Source organism: Cucurbita pepo, chromosome 6 (genome assembly GCF_057944985.1).
Source record: "Cucurbita pepo subsp. pepo isolate OVF chromosome 6, ASM5794498v1, whole genome shotgun sequence".
Classification (NCBI taxonomy): Eukaryota; Viridiplantae; Streptophyta; class Magnoliopsida; order Cucurbitales; family Cucurbitaceae; genus Cucurbita; species Cucurbita pepo.
In genome coordinates, this window is record NC_141803.1 from 15,835,929 (window position 1) to 15,855,920 (window position 19,992).

The 19,992-nt window shown below is 37.1% G+C and overlaps 1 protein-coding gene across 1 annotated transcript; it reads right to left on the minus strand.

The window, feature by feature from the left end:
* Positions 1-1,372: 1,372 nt before the first annotated feature.
* Positions 1,373-7,393, minus strand: LOC111796485 (protein LIKE COV 2). The gene is made up of 7 exons (XM_023679124.2): positions 7,175-7,393; positions 5,766-5,818; positions 5,571-5,680; positions 4,714-4,881; positions 3,005-3,102; positions 2,749-2,872; positions 1,373-1,708 (listed from the first exon to the last, which is right to left on the minus strand). The coding sequence occupies exons 1-7, from the start codon at positions 7,277-7,279 to the stop codon at positions 1,596-1,598; spliced, it is 771 nt and encodes a 256-aa protein (XP_023534892.2). The 5' UTR covers positions 7,280-7,393; the 3' UTR covers positions 1,373-1,595.
* Positions 7,394-19,992: the final 12,599 nt, after the last annotated feature.

The window sequence follows — 19,992 nt, forward strand, 5'->3', positions numbered from 1 at the left end:
ATATTTAATCTTTCTTTATAAACTAGTATATGACTGGGTCTTAATTTACTCTTAGATTTTGATTCTTAAAATTGTTAACGACTCATTACGTCTTGAATTGATAATGAGTTAAGGGATTATTACTCTCGAAACATAAATATTTTGGTTTTTCTGCTACTCGATTCTAAATAGTATTTTTCACCAGCTACTTTTCATCAAGTGATGATGGGTAGTGTGATTTTGAAACAACTATTTATTGTATGAGGGTAGTTGTGCCAATTTTGAATGGAAATCCTAGATTTTACAATATATTTTTGTTGGGGTATCCAATCCCAATACATATCCAATAAAAAAAAGATGAGTATTGAAAAAAAAAATTAAGGGTATGATACGTCGTGACGAGAAAAGCTGCTGACTTATTATATAAATTCATTTTATGGAATTATTCATTGAAATGAAGCTATGGGTCAGTTGTTCATAAACTACACTTGACATGAACATTTTTTAGCGGATGTTGGATGTCTCGATCATGCTTATCCAAGATGTATTGTCCATAATCGCAGACTTCCCCTTTTACTACATTTCATGTAAGATAGAACCTTTAGTATTCTTGTTGTGTCAATACGAGTATATTATCAGTCACCAAAATCATGCCACCACTCGCCAGGGTATTTACCCCAAAACAAACTATAGGGAATGTGACGGGTTGTCAATTCTTTCTACCCAAGTCATATGTTAACAAAGCCGTAGTTATAATATATTCGCTTTTAGTTTATAACATTGCTTTCTCTAAAATTATTTTCAACGTATTTTCCCTACTCACATTTTTTAAAGCATTTCTCGCAAACATGATCCAAGGTTTAAGCATGCGCTAGTACTACCCATAAAATCTGAATCTCACACGGGTGACTTGTTTGCTAGATTAGAACAAGTATCGCACAATCACTGTTCCGTTGCCACGGTGAGTAAATGGCTTTTTCCCAACTATTGATTTGGTATTTGAATTCACCAATCGAAAGAAAATTAAAATGCATAATAATCCAAGAAATTATTCTAATTTTCATGTCACAAGTTTGTAACCATCTCTAAGAATAATTTTCATGTCACGTTTTTGTAACTATCTCTATTTCATGCATACCATACCATGGTCCGAACAGGAGGAGCTCGTCCACTCTTTCATCTGCGGGTGCTACTTTTCGAGAAGAACAAGAGCATTAAGTCCGCCCTTGTTTCTATAGCGTTAGTTCTCTCTAAGAAGAATGAAAATATGAGCACCACAGTTTTTTTTTTTTCTTTTCTTGTTTTGAGTTTACCGAACTATCAACACACCTATTTGACATTGACCAAAGATGAAAGAAATCAAGAAGCCCTCCATCTATGAAAGGTGAGAATATGAAAGCCAATGGCTCTATTCTTTGTGTAATTTATTTAGGCATCAAATGAACAGCAAAAACTAACAAGATTGGATGTTTTCTGCTCCGTATACAGTAGATTAGAATAATTTACATACTGAGTTTCGAAGATCCTCTAACATAAGTAGTTAAGTTATGTGCAGAGTTACAAGTTAAGATTACGATTAGTCAGTAAATGCTATAAATCATATACCGTATAAGCTTTCAAATGGAAGCCATTCTATTCAACGGGATCATATTATTTTGACGTGGAATCCTTTCTCTTTCAACAGGAGATATCACCTGTGGCATTGTCATTCCTACTGAAACAATGATTTCTGCATTATGCAAATAAAGGCCTCATTATAATAATGCCTTGCATATAACAAAATGGAGAGAGCTGTTTATTGAAGATGTAAACTATTTTATTTATAGCTTTTTGATTTTGAAAAGTAAGCCTATAAAACTACCACTCATATGTTGTTCTCTAGTTTCTAAAAGTGTTCCCAAAACCTATTTAAAAATTTTGAAAACTAAAAAGGTAAGTTTCATTTGGTAAACTTTTGGTATTTGTTTTCTCTCTAAGTGGTCCATCTTTCTTAAGAAAACATTTGCATATGGGGACAAGAAAATGGGCAACCGGAGGAGAATGAGAGGGCTGAACATTTTGGGGCTTAAGTGAGAGGCTTCTTTTATAATAACCCAAGTCCACCCCTAGTAGATATTGTCCTCTTTGGGCTTTCCCTTCCGAACTTTCTCTCAAGATTTTAAAACGCGTCTACTAGGGAGAGGTTTCCACACCCTTTAAAGAATGCTTCGTTTCCCTCTCCAACCGACGTAGATCTCACAATCCACCATCCTTTGAGGCCCAGCGTCCTCACTGGCACACCGTCCGGTATAATTGTGAGATCCCACATTAATTAGAGAGAGGAATGAGTACCAGCAAGGATGCTGAGCCCCAAAGGGAGTGGATTGTGAGATCTATATTGGTTGAAGAGGGGAACAAAACATTTTATAAAAGGTGTGGAAACCTCTCCTTAGAAAACGTATTTTAAAACCTTGAGGGAAAACTCGAAAGAGAAAGCCCAAAGAAGACAATATCTGCTAGCAGTGGGCTTAGACGATTACATATTCCGCTCCTACAATTTGGGTGATGGGTGAGTGGAATAAGGTTAATGGAATAAGGTCAAGTAAATAATTTGTCATCTCAATAGATCCAACTCCATTCTAATTCCAGAGAAGGAGTTTGAAGTAATCATGAGTTCTAAAATCAAGGACAAATAAAAAGTCCTAATTATTCGCTCTAAATCACATGTAAATAAAGGCATCAACATGAGAAAGAACATCTTATTAAATTTCATCAAAAGAAAACACTGACCTATGGCTGCTCGGATCGATAAATTTGGTCGTATGATATCTTCAGAATTAATAAGAAAAACGTCACCGATATATAGATGATTCGTGGGAACATAAACACTGCATAACTCTTCATATCCATTCATCTGCATTATCATTCAAAATTTACTTAGGGCATAACCAAGTCAATACATCTAAGTTAGAATCACAGGACTGCAACACCTATGATGAACTGGAAGAACCATTATGAAATTAACTGATTATGACAGACAAAATACCTGAAGGACAACGGATGAGGTAATAAAACCAATTGCATATTCACCAATTCTAGGATGCCGTATTATGGCTACTTCCTTGAATGCTGTGGTACTTTGGTCTGTGCAAAAGGAATAAAAGATAGAACGAAATCCGTTAACTAGTTATACCTCATAATGCTGTCATTTTTATCCAAACAATTAGAAAAAAGCAATCACCAAAACAAAAATTTTACATTTATACTAGATTTTGACAAAGATATTAATGTACCGAGGCCTTGCAATAGGAAGAAAACGTGCAACAGCTTAAGCCCACAGCTAGCAGATATTGTCCTCTTTGAGCTTTCCCTCAAGGTTTTTAAAACGCATATGCTAGGAGAAGATTTCCACACCCTTATAAAGAATGCTCCATTCTCCTCCCCAACCGATGTGGGATCTCACAATCCACCATTCTTTGAGGTCCAGCGTCCTCGCTGGCACTCTTTCCTCTCTCCAATCGATGTGGGACCTCATAATCCTCCCACCTTTGGAGCCCAACGTCCTCGTTGGCACTCGTTTCTCTCTCTAATCGAGGTGGGATCTCACCAAACGTGAAGTGGCTTCTAAAAGAAAATGATATTGTTAAGAATTAACCTACCGAATAAGTAACCATGATCACTTAACCCTACTATATTTGGTTGTCGAGGTAACTCGTAGGATGGTGACCACAATGGCTTGACAAACTCATTCCACCTACTTACTATTGACCAAATTTCGACCAAATTTCAACCAAATTACTATAAAATATAAATTTGGAAGATTAGATGTAACAACCCAAGCCTACCGCTAGCCCCGCTAGCAGATATTATCCTTTTTAGAATTTTCCTTCCGGGCTTCCCCTAAAGATTTTTAAAACGCATTTGCTAGGGAGAGGTTTCCACATCCTTATAAAGAATGTTTCGTTCCCCTCCCCAACCGATGTGTGGTCTCAATTCACCCCCCTTCGAGGCTCAATGTCCTCGTTGGCACTCGTTCCCTTCTCCAATTGATGTAGGACCCCCCAATCTACCCCCTTTGGGGTCTAGTGTCCTTGCTGACACACCATCTTGTGTCCACCCCCCTTCGGGGCCTAGTGTCCTCGCCGGCACCGTTCTCTTCTCCAATTCATGTGAGACCCCCAAATCCACCCCCTTCGGGGCCCAACGTCCTTGCTGACACACCATCTTGTGTCCACCCCCTTTCGAAGCCTTCTCACAGGCACATCGCCCGGTGTCTGGCTCTGATACCATTTGTAACAACCCAAGTCCATCGCTGGCAGATATTGTCCTCTTTGGGGTTTCCCCTATGGGCTTCCCCTCAAGACTTTTAAAACGCGACTGCTAGGGAGAGGTTTCCACACCCTTATAAAGAATGCTTCATTTGTCTCTCCAATTGATCTAGGATCTCCATTAGAATTCAGGACCTCCCATGATATTATCAATTTAAATCACCATCAAAGTAAAAAAAAAAAAATAGAACTTTTAAACTAATGTAAACCATCCTATTGAGTATACACCATCAAAAGAAATTTCATCATATGTAACAACATTAGGATGAAAAGAATAGATGAAGATTAATTGAACATGAACTAACAATATTATAGATCCCCCATTTATCAGTAACTTAAAACAAGATTAACGCACTTAAAGACAATCTATAAAATAGGAAAACAAGAGATTCAAAGATACATCAACAAACGAAAGCACACGAGGTACCTGGAGAAATGGCTGCACTAATTTGTTTGGAAGCTGAATAAATGTGCTTTACAAAGGGCATCTTTTTTATGAACCATTCTCCTAGCCAAAATACAGTGGAACCCGTCCACGACGAAGCAAATAAACCAACAAAAAGTATAAATATCAACGACGAAACAAATCCAAGACCTGCAACAAAAATCATTTATGAAATATGCATAATCGTAAGAAAATGAAGAAGTTAGTGATCTACAAATGAAAAGAAGGTCTAACGGCCCAAGCCCACCGCTAGCAAATATTGTCTTCTTTGGGCTTTCCCTTTCGGACTTCCCCTCAAGGTTTTTAAAATGCGTCTGCTTGGGAAAGGTTTCCACACCCTTATAAAAGGTGTTTCGTTCTCCTCCCAACCGATGTGGGATCTCACAATCCACCCCCCCTTCGGGGCCCAACATCCTCGCTTGCACTCGTTCCTTTCTCCAGTCGATGTGGGACCCCCCAATCCACTTCGAGGCCAAGCCTCCTTGCTGGCACATCGCCTGATATCTGGCTTGATACCATTTGTAATGGTCCAAGCCCACCGCTAGCAAATATTGTCCTCTTTGGGCTTTCCCTTACAGGCTTCCCCTCAAGGTTTTCAAAATGCGTCTGCTAGGGAAAACTTTCCACAACTTTATAAAGGGTATTTCGTTCTCCTCCCCAACTGACGTGGGATCTCACAAAAGGGATAAATCTAAAGCTATATCGTCTATTGAAAATAAAATCATGAGAACGGAACGGAACGGAACAGAGAGTTGGTAAACGTAAGAAGTCCACAAAAATATTTTCCAAAGCATCAGAACTTGACCAACAACAATGAATCTGGATCATAAGAGACATACCAAATATGTTTATTCCAAGTCTGGCATATAACGGGCTAAAGAAGCTATCGACAAATGTGATAAACCACCATGTGGTGAAGAATGTAATGGCAACAGGAAACAGAACCACACTGCAATTCCATCATTTATCAAAATCTAGTATAGTTGGAATGGAAGACGTAGAAATTGATCTAAACAATAGCAGATAAGCAGTACCATCCAGTCATGAACTTCTTTGAGACCCAACTCTGGAGAACAGCATAGCAAGCCTGAAAAAAAACCCAATAACTGACATGGTTGAAATACCAATTTCTTTTTAAGGATACTCATAATCCATAAAGTAGTTTATTTAGCTGGAAAACATGAAATACTGGGTGGATATGAGAAAACCCTCCCAGTACTCTCTAGCACCAAGAAATGGCGAAAACCCAGCAGCTAGTTTGCGTTTTACCTTTTCTAAGCTGACTTCAGTCACTAGGGTTGTAACTTCAAATACACCATATTGTTTCATTGTTTGAAAGAGGCTTGGATGTTGAAGCCACATATTCTCAAATTAAAACAAGCAACAGCCCATTTCAAAAGAAAATTTTCAAGATTCCCCAAAATTATTGTAACGGCCTAAGCCTAAGCCTAAGGCCACCACTAGCAGATATTGTCCTCTTTTGGGTTTTTCTTTTTGGGCTTCCAGTCAAGGTTTTTAAAACGCATCTGCTAGGGAGAGATTTTCACACCCTTATAAAGAATACTTCGTTCTCCTCTCCAACCGACGTGGGATCTCCAGGTCCATTGACCTTGGCACTTGTTCCCCCCAATCAATGTGGGCTAGCATCCTTGCTGGCACATCACTCGGTGTCTGGCTCTGTACGCCTTGCAGCTTCATCTAAGTGGGTTTGGGCTAGGTCGTTAAGCCATTTGTAATGGCTCAAGCCCACCGCTAGCAGATATTATCCTCTTTGGGCTTTCCCTTTCGGGCTTCCCCTCAAGGTTTTTAAAACATGTCTATTAGGGAGAGATTTCCACACCCTTATAAAAAGTGCTTCGTTCTCCTCTCCAACCGATGTGGAATCTCACAATTCTGGTCACAATAGAACTTTGGAATACATTGAAGATACGTAATATATCAGTAAAGGAATGCACCGCCAAGTTTCTTACACGAGGCTATGAGAAACACCAATTCATAAGGGATATTTCAATAAGAGGGGCATGATCAATAAATTCACTGAAAGCTTCATAGAAGAACCTTTCACCAGATTTTCAAGAAAAGAGGGATTAGGAAAACCTTCAAAAGCGATTTTAAGTTCACCATTTTCTTCCAACCTTTTCTATAGCATATGACTCATATATCAGTAAACAGCTTCCCTTTTCTGTAGTATTTAAACAAGTAAAACATTGTTCGTGAATATATAATCACGCCGAGAAGAGAATCCCTAAGTACCCATCGCCAATCACAGACTAATTCCTCTTCCTTCTCTATTAATCCTTCAACTAAAAGTACCAGTTCAGCTAGAATGAAACCTAGAATAGCTTCGATAAAGAAGAAACACACAGAATCGATATAATCAACAGAAAAGGCTTTGCTAGATGATAAAAGACGAGTAAAAACGCCAAAAAATGGAGTGGAATACCTTGCGAGTGGATGAATTGGGAGAAGTTGGAGGTGACTTCGGAGTATCATCGTCGGGATCAGATTCGATCATCGGAACGGAAGTGGATTCTCTATTATCTACCATTGAAGGAAGACTAAGGTCGAAACTCTGGATTTTTTCCCGATGCTCGTTTCGTTGAATTTTTTCTCTTTGAATTTGAGAATTGAGTCTTTGGCTGTTCGCGTCGATAACTGCCCAGCGCAGCTTTTTATTTTATTTCATTTTTTATTTTTATTTTTATTTTTATTTTTTATGTTTTTAAATTTTATAGTGGCTTAGTTTCGCCCTAGCCGACGACTTCCTATATGGCTCACACAAACCTTTGGCATCGATTATCTCGAGACGTTGTCTCCGGTGGCCGAACTCAAAAAAATTTCGTACGAGTCACTCTGTCAATTGTAGCTAACGGTATCCCACACCTGAACTGAATTCTTTTCTGAACCCTGTCCGTTAGAGGTAGAGAAACCAACATGCATTCAATCTTTTAATTGCGTGGAGAGGTAAATTGCGGAAGAAGAGGACTTGGAGGCCTAATCGGTGAGTACCTGATTCACACCCGGATCATTTTCATTGCATCTCTGTACTCAATCCTCTCCGTTCTAGTTGAATCACTTCCATCCGTGACTCCTGGGAAAGGGTAGAAGAATGGGACCTATTATGGGACATACAATGCATCGCTCATGACTGGTATATGGATCTCTTTATTTATGTAGTGGTTGGTCGGATAGAAGTTTGGCCAGAAGCGACTAGTTGCTTCCCTCCTTCACCTATCAACTTTTGCCTTAGGACGAATAGAAAATGAATAGTATTTAAAATAAAACTTAACAGCTCCGGAACTTTTTTCGATATCCCTTCCCTTATTGAACTGATAAAGTTCTTTGTTTATACTCATTTACAGAAAAAAGAATTATGGTAAATTAACAATGATTTCCCCCCTTATTGAACTGATAAAGTTCTTTGTTTATACTCATTTACAGAAAAAAGAATTATGATTATGGTAAATTAACAATGATTTCCCTTATTGAACTGATAAAGTTCTTTGTTTATACTCATTTACAGAAAAAAGAATTATGGTAAATTAACAATGATTGAAAAGAATAATAAATAGATACAAGATATTTGCCTATAATAAAAGGGCAAAGATGATAATATGGTAATAAATAGATACAAGATATTTGCCTATAATAAAAGGGCAAAGATGATAATATGGTAAGCCATAATGGATGACAAATGTCTGATACATATGGTAACCCATAATTCAAGGTTAGATATCCTTAACACCCCCTCACAAGCTGAGGGTCGGATTTGAATGAACGTGAAGCTGAGATCTAAAAAATTCAAAGAGAGATCGAGAGACACTCTAGATGATACTAGAGGAAATGGAAGACCAAAGTGTTAGGAATCACGGATCTCCACAATGGTATGATATTGTTCATTTTGAGTGTAAACTCTCATGGTTTTACTTTGGGCTTCCCAAAAGGCCTCATACCAATGGAGATAGGATTCCTCACTTATAAACCCACGATCTTCCACTAAACTAATCAATGTGGGACTCTCTCCCAATAATTCTCAACAATCCTCCCCTCGAACAAAGTACACTATAAGCCTACAAAGTACACTATAAGCCTCCCCTGAGGCTTATGGAGCTCTCGAATAGTCTCCCCTTAATCGAGGCTTGACTCCTTTCTCTGGAGCCCTCAAACAAAGTACACCCTTTGTTTGACACTTTAGGCACTTTTGACTACACCTTCGAGGCTCACAATTCTTTGTTCGATATTTGAGGATTCTATTGACATGGCTAAGTTTAGGGCATGACTCTGATACAAACTGACACAGTATGTACCACTTGAAAGTGTGAATAGATCTGAATATATTATTACTCAAGCAAAGAATATAGAGTTAAGAATGAGAAATAGAATTGGGATTGAAGGTTCAATCTTCATTAATATTCACAACGTTTATACAGCATACAAGCTACCAACTAATACCTACCAATAAGGAAAATATAAACAAACTAATCTTGAGAATAAAATAAAATAAAATAAAATATTACTGATTACAAATATAGAATACAAGCTACCAAAGTGGAGTGTTCTCTCGACATAGCTAAGTATACGAGTAATAGCCCCGAAAAATATAAATAAACATACAAAAATAATTATAAAAAAAGATTACGTTTAAAAAAGAAAATTAATAATTAATAATTAATAATAATAATAATAAAAAGAAACAACCCTTCTCCACCTCTCTCTAAGGTATCCTTGGGTTGGACGAATTATCCAAAGAGGATCGCTTAACTGTAGCACGAGCACGAAAAATTGAGCATTTCTTATCACAACCTTTTTTCATAGCAGAAGTATTTACGAGTTCCTCGGAGTAATACGTTGGCCTAGCAGAAACAATTAGAGGGTTTAAATTAATCCTTTTCCGAGAATTAGATGGTCTTCCGGAACAAGACTAACTTCTCATCCTTTTCCCCATTATCTCTCCTCAACTGTTATGCCAGGATATGAAGTTCCTAAAAAAATAGAAAAAACGATAAGAACGTCAGATTTGAGAAAAAATAATGGCTTTAACAGTTTTAAAGACAAATTTAGAGGTAGACTCAAATTTATATGAAGAGTGTCAGAATTAGTGCAACTTACTGCTATTTTAATTAGTTAAGTTGTGTTATTCATCTTGATTAGGTGTCCACCTGAATAGTTTATTTGAGTTGAGTCTTTGTAGGAGTAATTTATAGAATTTATTTCAGTTTAAATAGAAGCTTTAGTAAAACACAGCCAGAGTAAAGCAGCTCATTATTTCAGTTGTCTATGTATTATCTTCTTTGAGTAATAATAATTTCATATTTATTCACACTTTTGAGCATGAGATATTGTGACAGTTGGTATCAGAGCCAAGTTGATACGGTTGATATTATTACTCAACGAGATGAATGGTGGAAGTGCTTCTATGGGTGTAGCTATGGAAAAGCTTGTTGGCAATAATTACAATTATTGGAAGTTGTGTATGGAAGCTTATCTACACGACAAGATTTGTGAGATTTAGTTGAAGGTGATGACACAGAAATTCCAGCATACACTCCACAAAATGCTGAATTACGCAGAAAATGGAAGATCAAGTGTGGAAAAGCCTTATTTACCTTGCGAACTCTTATTAGTAAGGAATATATTGATCATGTTTGTGATTTAAAGTCACCAAAGCAAGTGTGGGAAACCCTTCAAAAGTTGTTCACTAAGAAAAATACAGCTCGATTGCAATTTCTAGAGAATGAATTGGCTGTGGTAACTCAAGGTAATTTTTCTATTGAAGAATATTTCTTGAAAGTGAAAAATCTATGTTTTGAAATTTCAGAATTAGGTGCTGAGGAGCCCGTGAGTGATGCTCGATTACGGCGTTATCTTATTCGTAGATTACGAAAAGAATTTATGCCTTTTGTTTCCTCAATACAAGGGTGGGCAAATTAGCCTACAGTAATTGAACTGGAGAATCTTCTTTCATATCAGGAAGCCTTGGTTAAGCAAAACGCTAGCAGCAACGAGTTTTTCCCAAAGTCAGAAGATGCATTGTATGTCAAAGATCAAAGGAGACAAAATTATCATTCAAAGCCTTCATCAACCAATGGGAAACAATTCAAAAGTGCTTCGTCAAAGAAGCCATTTAAAGCTTGTTAGAAGTGTGGAAAACCTGGCCATTTTAAACGAGATTGTCGGGTGAAAGTGGTGTGTCATCGTTGCAGAAAGTCAGGCCATATTAAGCCAAATTGCCGAGTTAAAATGCAGGAATCAGAAGCAAATGCTGTACATGAAAGTAAAAGTTCTTCAGATCCAAATTGGAAACATTGCTTAACCACTGAGGTTCTTGACCAGCCAACAAATATGACTTCAGCTGTACATCAAGATGATGTTTCTGCAAATGTTATGCCTTTATAGACTACAACGAAAAATGGATTGTTGATTTTGGTTGTTCTCATCATGCAACTGGAAACGAAATTCTTCTATCAGATGTTCGTCCACATTTTCAAAAGAAGGTCATTATGACAGTCGATAATTCAATGCATCCTATGACGAAAGAAGGAGATTTGAATGATGGGAGTGTTCTACTCAAGGACGTTTATCATGTTCCGGGTTTGAAAAAAAAAACCTTGCTTCTGTATCACAAATAATAGATTCAGAAGGTATGTTCTTTTTGGTCCTAAAGATGTTCAAATATTATCTAATGTGAAACATGTTGCTGGTGATATCCTGTTCTGTGGAAAAAGAAAAGAATACTTGTATGTTTTATCTGCTAGTGATGAATGTATCAAGAAAGTTGGTCATAATGCAAGCTCAACTCTTTGGCATGCTCGTTTGGGTCATGTGGGTTTTCAGTCATTGCAGAAAATATCCACAAAACAACTTCTTGATGGTGTCCCTATCTTTAAAGATATTCAGCATGATGAGATTTGTCCAGGCCGCCAATATGGCAAGTCTCATCATCTTCCTTTCACAAGCTCAAAGAGTAGAGCTTCAACAGTATTAGAATTGATTCATTTTGATCTTTTGGGACCGACGCGAACAACAAGGTATTCCAGCTTTCATTACGTAATGGTATTTGTGGATGATTTCTCTCGCTTCATTTGGGTATACTTCTTAGAACACAAAAGTGAAGTTTTTTCAAAGTTTATTCAGTTTAAGCATGCGGTAGAAAAAGAATTTGAAAAATCAAGTGCTTGCGCACCGATAATGGTGGGGAATATCTTTCAAATGATTTTATGGAATACTGTAAGGAGCATGAGATTCTGCGTCAACTGACTTGTCCAGAAACCCCGCAACAAAATGGGGTGGCTAAGCGTAAATTAGCTCATCTTACATCAGTTTGCTTATCTTGGCTGCATGCGAGGAGTCTTCCAAGAGAGTTATGGGCGTCAGCTTTTCAAACAGCATGCCATGTTGTAAATCGGCTGCCTCCATGGCTAGGGACAGAATTATCACCATTCGAGTGATTTATCATCATAAACCCAATGTGAGTTATTTTCGTATGTTTGGGTCTATTTGGTACGTTCATGTACTTAAACATAATCGAACTAAACTTGACCCAAAGGCCAAGAAATGCATTTTTGTTGGCTATGATACTCATAGAAAGGGTTGGAGGTGTATGGATTTGGAAACAAATATGGTTATTGTGTCTCGTGATGTGGTGTTTGATAAAATTTCAAGTTACAAAGACCATGACAGACAACAACAAAAGTACAACTACTGTTGCAATTTTCCCTAACGATTCTACGTTGGGGAGAAAAAAATTTCCAATTGCGACAGACATTCAAGCTCTAGAGAACATAGAAGCCACTACAAATATTGAAGTTGCCACAAGAAAAAATCCTCAAAGACAGAAAAAGTTACGAGGACATTTGTCTCATTTTGTAGTTGGCATTAATCAATTTTCTGTTTTGTCATGGTTCTTTATGAGAGATACAAGTGAAAATGAGCTGAGGTTGTACAGTGAAGCTAAAAGAATTTCAGAATGGGAAAATGCAATGATGGAAGAAATTTCAGCACTCCGAAAAAATGACACCTGGGAGCTTGTACCAAAGCCTCATGATGCCGATTTAATTACTTGTAAGTGGGTTTACAAGGTGAAGAAAAAAGCTGATGGTAGAATTGATAGACACAAAGCTCGTCTTGTTGCTCGTGGGTTCTCTCAGCAATATGGTCGAGACTATGACGAGACTTTTAGTCCGGTCGCAAGGATGGTAACGCTATAGACAATCATCTCTTTAGCTGCTAGTAAAGGCTGGAAATTATGACAGCTTGATGTGAAAAATGCTTTCCTTTACAGAGAGTTGGATCGTAATATTTTTATGGAGCAGCCGCAAGGATTTACCTCTAAGGAATATCCTGATTATATGTGCATATTTAAGAAGGCATTATACGGACTCAAACAAGCTCCTCGTGCCTGGTTTGGTAAGATTGTTCAATATCTTAATTTTTGTGGTTTTAAGTTTTCATGTGTTGATCCGAGCTTATTTGTTAAGAAAACAACAACTAGATGCACCTTGCTTTTACTTTATGTTGATGACATGATTATTACTGGTGATGATAGTGTTGAAATCAGTAGTCTTTAAGATGTCTTGTTTGTTCGTTTAGAAATGAAAAGATTAGGTGAAGCTGATTGTTTCCTGGGTTTGGAAATTAAGAAATGTGATGATGATTATTTTCTCTCTAAAAATGATATGCATCAAGTTTATTATAGAGGTTTGGTATGGAGAATTCAAGAGAAAAAACTACTCCTATGGAACCAAATCTAAAATTAGCTAGAAATGAAGGGAAGTCATTAGTAGATGCGACATTCTTTCGTCAACTTGTTGGTAGTTTATTCTGTTTAACTATCACAAGGCCAGACATTGCCTTTTCAGCAGGAGTTGTGTCTCAATTTATGGATCAACCACATGAGACTCATTTAATTGCAGTAAAAAGGATTCTTTGTTACATCAAGCACCCTAAATTATGGATTAATGTATGAGAAATCAAAGTCATTTTTATTGAGTGGTTTTGTGGATGCTGATTGAGCGGGTGATGTGAACGACACACCACAACAGGTTTTTGTTTTACAGCAGGCTCTGCTGCATTTCATGGTGCAGTAAAAAGCAAAGTACCATTGCCTTGTCAAGTTGTGAAGCAGAATATGTAGCTGCTACAATGGCTACTCAAGAATGCTTGTGGCTCAGAAGGCTTATTCAAGAAATGGTAACTACTCTCAATCAGCCAATTCAAATCAATTGTGATAATGAAAGTGCAATAAAACTCGCTGGAAATCCGGTGTTTCATTCTCGTTCAAAACATATTGAAACTCATTATCATTTTGTTTGAGAGAAAGTATTATCGTAGGAAGTTGAATTGCTGAAAATACATACTAATGAGCAAGTTGCAGACATATTCACTAAGGCACTTGCGAAAGTGAAGTTTGAAGCTTTTCGTAAGTCTCTCGGAGTTATTAAGAAATAAGCTTGCACTAAGGGAGGCTGTCAAAATTAGTGCAACTTATTGTTAGATGGAATTAGTCAAGTTGTTAAGCTATTCATTTTTATTAGGAGTGAACGTGAATGTGTATTTCAGGTGAGTCGAGTTATTTATAGGATTTATTTCCGTTTAAATAGAAGCCTCACGCTTGGTAAAACACAGCCACAGTAAAACAGTTCATTATTTCAGTTGTATCTATATTATCTTCTTTGAGTAATAATAATTTCATATTTATTCGCACCTTTGAGCATGAGATATTGTGACCGTATATTTTCTGCAACAACTGGAAACCCACATGACCCAAACGAGCATGCCAAAAAGTTGAGCTTGCATTCTGACCAACTTTCTTGATATATTAATCACTAGCTCATAAAACATACAAAGATTCTTTTCTTTTTCCACATAACATGATATCAGCATCAACATGTTTCACATTAGATAATATTTGAACATCTTTAGAACCAAAAAGAACATACCTTCTTGAATCTGTTATTTGTGATACAGAAGCAAGGTTTTTTTTTTTTTTTTTAAACCCGGAACATGATAAACGTCCTTGAGTAGAACACTCCCATAATTCAAATCTCCTTCTTTCGTCATAGGATGCATTGAATTATCAGCTGTCATAATGACCTTCTTTTGAAAATGTGGACAAACATCTGATAGAAGAGTTTCGTTTCCAGTTGCATGATGAGAACAACCAGAATCAACGATCCATTCTTCATTGTAGTCTATAAAGGCATGAGCACTTGCAGAAACATCATCTTGATGTACAGCTGAGGTCACATTTGTTGTCTGGTCGAGAACCTCAGTAGTTAAGCAATGTTCCCAAATTGGATATGAAGAACTTTTACTTTCATGTACAACATTTGCTTCTGATTCCTGCATTTTAATTTGGCAATTTGACTTAATATGGCCTGACTTTCCGCAACGATGACACACCACTTTCACCCGACAATCTCGTTTAAAATGACCAGGTTTTTCACACTTGTAACAAGCTTTAAATGGCTTCTTTGACGACTCCTCACTTCTGAATTGTTTCCCATTGGTTGATGAAGGCTTTGAATGATAATTTTGTCTCCTTTGATCTTTGACATACAACGCATCTTCTAACTTTGGGAAAAACTCGTTGCTGCTAGTCTTTTGCTTAACCAAGACTTCCTGATTTGAAAGAAGATTTTCTAGTTCAGTTACTGTAGGCTGATTTGCCCACCCTTGTATTGAGGAAACAAAAGGCATAATTCTTTTCGTAATCCACGAATAAGATAACGCCGTAGTCGAGCATCACTCACGGGCTGCTCAGCATCTAATTCTGAAATTTCAGAACATAGATTTTTCACTTTCAAGAAATATTATTCAATAGAAAAATTACGTTGAGTTACCACAACCAATTCATTCTCTAGAAATTGCAATCGAGTTGTATTTTTCTTAGTGAACAACTTTTGAACGGTTTCCCACACTTGCTTTGGTGACTTTAAATCACGAACATGATCAATATATTCCTTGCTAATAAGAGTTTGCAAGTTAAATAAGGCTTTTCCACACTTGATCTTCCATTTTCTGCATAATTCAGCATTATGTGGAGTGTCTGCTGGAATTTCTGTGTCATCACCTTCAATTAAATTCCACAAATCTTGTCCCGGTAGATAAGCTTCCATACACAACTTCCAACTTCCAATAATTGTAATTATTGCCAACAAGCTTTTCCATAGCTACACCTATAGAAGCATTTCCACCGTTCATCTCGTTGAGTAATAATATCAACCGTATCAACTTGGCCTGATACCAATTGTCACAATATCTCACGCTCAAAAGTGTGAATAAATATGAAATTATTATTACTCAAAGAAGATAATACAGAGACAATTGAAATAATGAACTGTTTTACTGTGGCTGTGTTTGTGTTTTAACAAGCGTGAGGCTTCTATTTAAACGTAAATAAATCCTATAAATAACTCCTACAAAACTCACCTGAAATACAAATTGAGGTTGACTCCTAATAAAAATGAATAGCTTAACAACTTGACTAATTCCATCTAACAATAAGTTGCACTAATTTTGACAGCTTCCCTTAGTGCAAGCTTATTTCTTAATAACTCCGAGGTACAGAACGCTAATGGGGTTGTATTAAACAATAATGAAAGCGAAAAAATATTGGAATCTCATGCATTATTGTGTGCTCATGCATTGGGGGATACCCCATTCCATCACGATGGTACGAACGCAGACACCAATAGACTGATATCATAGGTTCCGTCATTGCATTCGCATGTTCTTGCATTTAACTCCTAATAGTGAGATCACTTATTGAGTATTTCTTTAAATACTCAAGCCACGTGCTACTTCTATTTCAAGTTAAGACAAGACATTCCTATTCGACTGGTGACGACATAGTAACTCAAAACCATGACACATGCACATGATAGTCGCATTTATTTTTTTTTAGACTTAAGCTAGCATAAAATGTTTATTTATTTTATTTAGTCTTTTGTTGTGTCGTTTTAAATGTGTTTTTTAGACCACAACCTTAATTTTATTGCCCAATTTCTCATGAAGAATCAGAGCATTAAGGAGTGATTCGTGCCTCCATGTGTTGGTTAGGGTCGAGCAAAAAAATCCTGATCTATGGCAAATTACGAAGGAGTGATCTTACTTTTAAAAAAGAAATTGGCCCCTTGATTTTTCTTGTTATGTATGTATGCATGCACGTACGTATTGATGGTGTTAATATAACACATGCGGAAGCAATTTGGATCTTAGGCACTTTTAGAACATCAATTATAGTATATAACTAGCATGTTCATAAGTATTAAAACTTAATTAGTTTAGATACTAACCTTTTGTAGTTCAAACTCTTTTTTCCTCACGAAACGGCTTCGAACCACCACTAGTGTCTTCTCCACTATCCTCCGGCCTTAGAACAGGATTGTGGAATCCGGTGAGTGACTAAACTTGGGGGATTTTGTATATGTGAAGAGAGTGTTTGTGAGAGGTTTTTCTCAAGGTTTTCCACCAAGAAGAAGAAGACCTTCCATGTACCATGATCACTCTATTTAAAGAGTGATGTTTGCATGTTCATGCAAATTTGAGATCACCAAATTTTGACACTTAAAATTCCACTCAAATGTTTGAGATTATGTGGCAAGCATGCATGTTTGAGTTAACCAAATTTTGACACTCAAAATTCCACTCAAACTTGTGGGGTTTATTTGGCAAGCATGCAAGTTTCGTTAAACCAAATTTTGACACCTCAAAATTCCACTAACATCGATTTTTCCATTAAATGAAGTCAACATTTTGATTTTCTTCATTTTAATTCAACAATTAATTTGAATAATGAATTTCAAATTAAAGTAACATTAAATAATTAATTAAACTATTTAATTAATATTTAATATTAATTCAAATGTCAATCCCAATCAATTCCGACACATAATTGATTAAAATATTTAAATTTTATTTAAATATCTCAGATTCTCTCCTTTTGTTTAATTCGTAAATAAAACAAAAATGCGGTTAAATGTATCGTATATATGTAGCGCATATTCCCTAATTTGAATTCGAACACTTCGAACTCACTCGTCACACTGTTCTATGGTTTAGTCCGATATGAGCTAGGAGAGGGACCTAATGGACCTATAGATCATGGGCTCCAATGATCCAGGCTAAACTCACTTGTTAACCAACATTCCTTAACTACTAGGACACTCCACTATAGCCTAGTAGTTGCACTCCTCTCAATAGATATATTTCTGTCCATTTGATATAACCATGATTAGTAAGTCGATCCTTCACAGGTTGTTCGTAACTAGAGCTGGGTTAATTTACCGTTTTATCCTTAAAGTTACTTCTTGTTCCTTATGTCTCACTGATCCTCTAATGAACAATTGGTTTGTGGTCCAACCAGTAAACCGAATCCCTCTCAGGCCAATGAGAGGGTGGGGCCCCTTGTTCAAGACCTGGAGTCAGTGCTTAAGGGAACTACCTTTCTTCTATCCCTAAAAGTGGGTAGGAGTGAATTCCATCTTGCACCCCACGTCCCCAACCATTCACCCAGTCTTACCCCTCAAATGGGAGGCCTATTGAGTCAGCGAACTAGAGCCACTCTCACCCATGAAAATCTAAGGATAATTCCGAATAAACAGGAGTTCATGGTTAGCTCAGGATTAAAACCGAGTTACCTAGGTTATCGAATGAAAAGAAAACCAGTCTCAACAGTAAACGACATTATAAAGTGAGAGTGGTTTTCTTCATGGTCCGATCTTATGCAATACTCATTGCATAGGATGCCCCCACTCACATGTCTCCACATGTACAATTTAGTGATCACATTGTTTATATCATATACAAAAGTGGTCTGCATCCATAGTGTCCCCAGAATAAGGTACTCAACCTTATCCTTATACTATAGATCATTTTGACTATATACTTGAACTTGATTCACTCTTATGTCTCTACATATAGTTCAAGTAATCATACTATAGCCAGAGTGTTCTTAGTTTAGTGGATTTAGATTAATGGTCGTAAAGTTCACTTTATTCAATAACAATCTTTACTGAATAAATAACAACAATAACTTTATTGAAAATAGAATATGTTTTTGTTTACAAACTATGAGTTTTAGGACATAAAACCCAACACATGTATAAGTATCTTTAAATACTCAACCAATTTTTAAAATAACTTCGAGGTTAAAGGCAAAGTCATGATATAGGCGTGCCTGTTGTCACAATCACACTTTTGCAGCAGCAGGACAACGATTGTGCGCACTTGTTCTAACCCAACGAACAAGTCACCCATGTGAATTTCAAACTTTGCGGACAATATTGGCGTATGCTCGAGTTTCGGGTCACATTGGAGAGAAATATTTTGGAAATGTGAGTTAGAAAATAGGTTGAAAACAATTTAAAGAAAACAATGTTATAAGCTAAAAGCGAGTAGGCAACAACAACAACAACTTTGATAGCATATACCATGTGTAAGAAGAAGTGATAACTAGTTATATCTACTTATGGTACATTTTGGAGCATTTTAGCCCTAGTAGGTGTAGACATGATTTTGGTGACTAGTCATATACTCCCATATTGACACAACATGAAAGAATAAAGACCTATCTAAGATGAAAGCATGTAAAAGACATTTTTGAGACCATCTGAATGATCGCTTGTTAGGCATTGTTTAAGCCCTTGATGCTTTCTTCCATTCTTAGCAGCAAAGGCTGTCGAGCTATCCCTATGCTTGAAGCTACTAGTAGTTGTGGCTTTGTCTTCTAGGGCCTCGACCCTAATCATTTATTCGCGGGCAAACATTTCCTCAAGGTGGCTTGTCATCTCGTTGATCCTGTCGGCTTTAGCAATAATTTCATTCATGCGAGACTCCAAAAGCTTCATTCCATTAGGAACTTCACTCATGCAGAGTAATTGTTCTTCAATTTTAACCAATTGGTGACTTGTCCAGTTATTTTGCAGTGGACATGTTTGTGTATTACTTCCAAAGGAGCCGACTGGGCTCGGATACCACTTGTTTCACATAAATCTGCTTTTTTGTTTTCTTTTTCGCAGAGGAGTTATGTAATGGCCCAGATGGCCCAGATCCACCGCTAGCAGAGATCGGCCTCTTTGGGCTTTGCCTTTCGGGCTTCCCCTTAAGGCTTTAAAACGCGTCTGCTAGGGGAAGGTTTCCACACCCTGGTGTTTTGTTTTCCTCCCAACCAATGTGGGACATCACAATCCATCCCCCTTCGGGGCCCAGCGTCCTCGCTCGTGTCACAATCGCACTTTTAATGGCAGCGGACTTGCGATT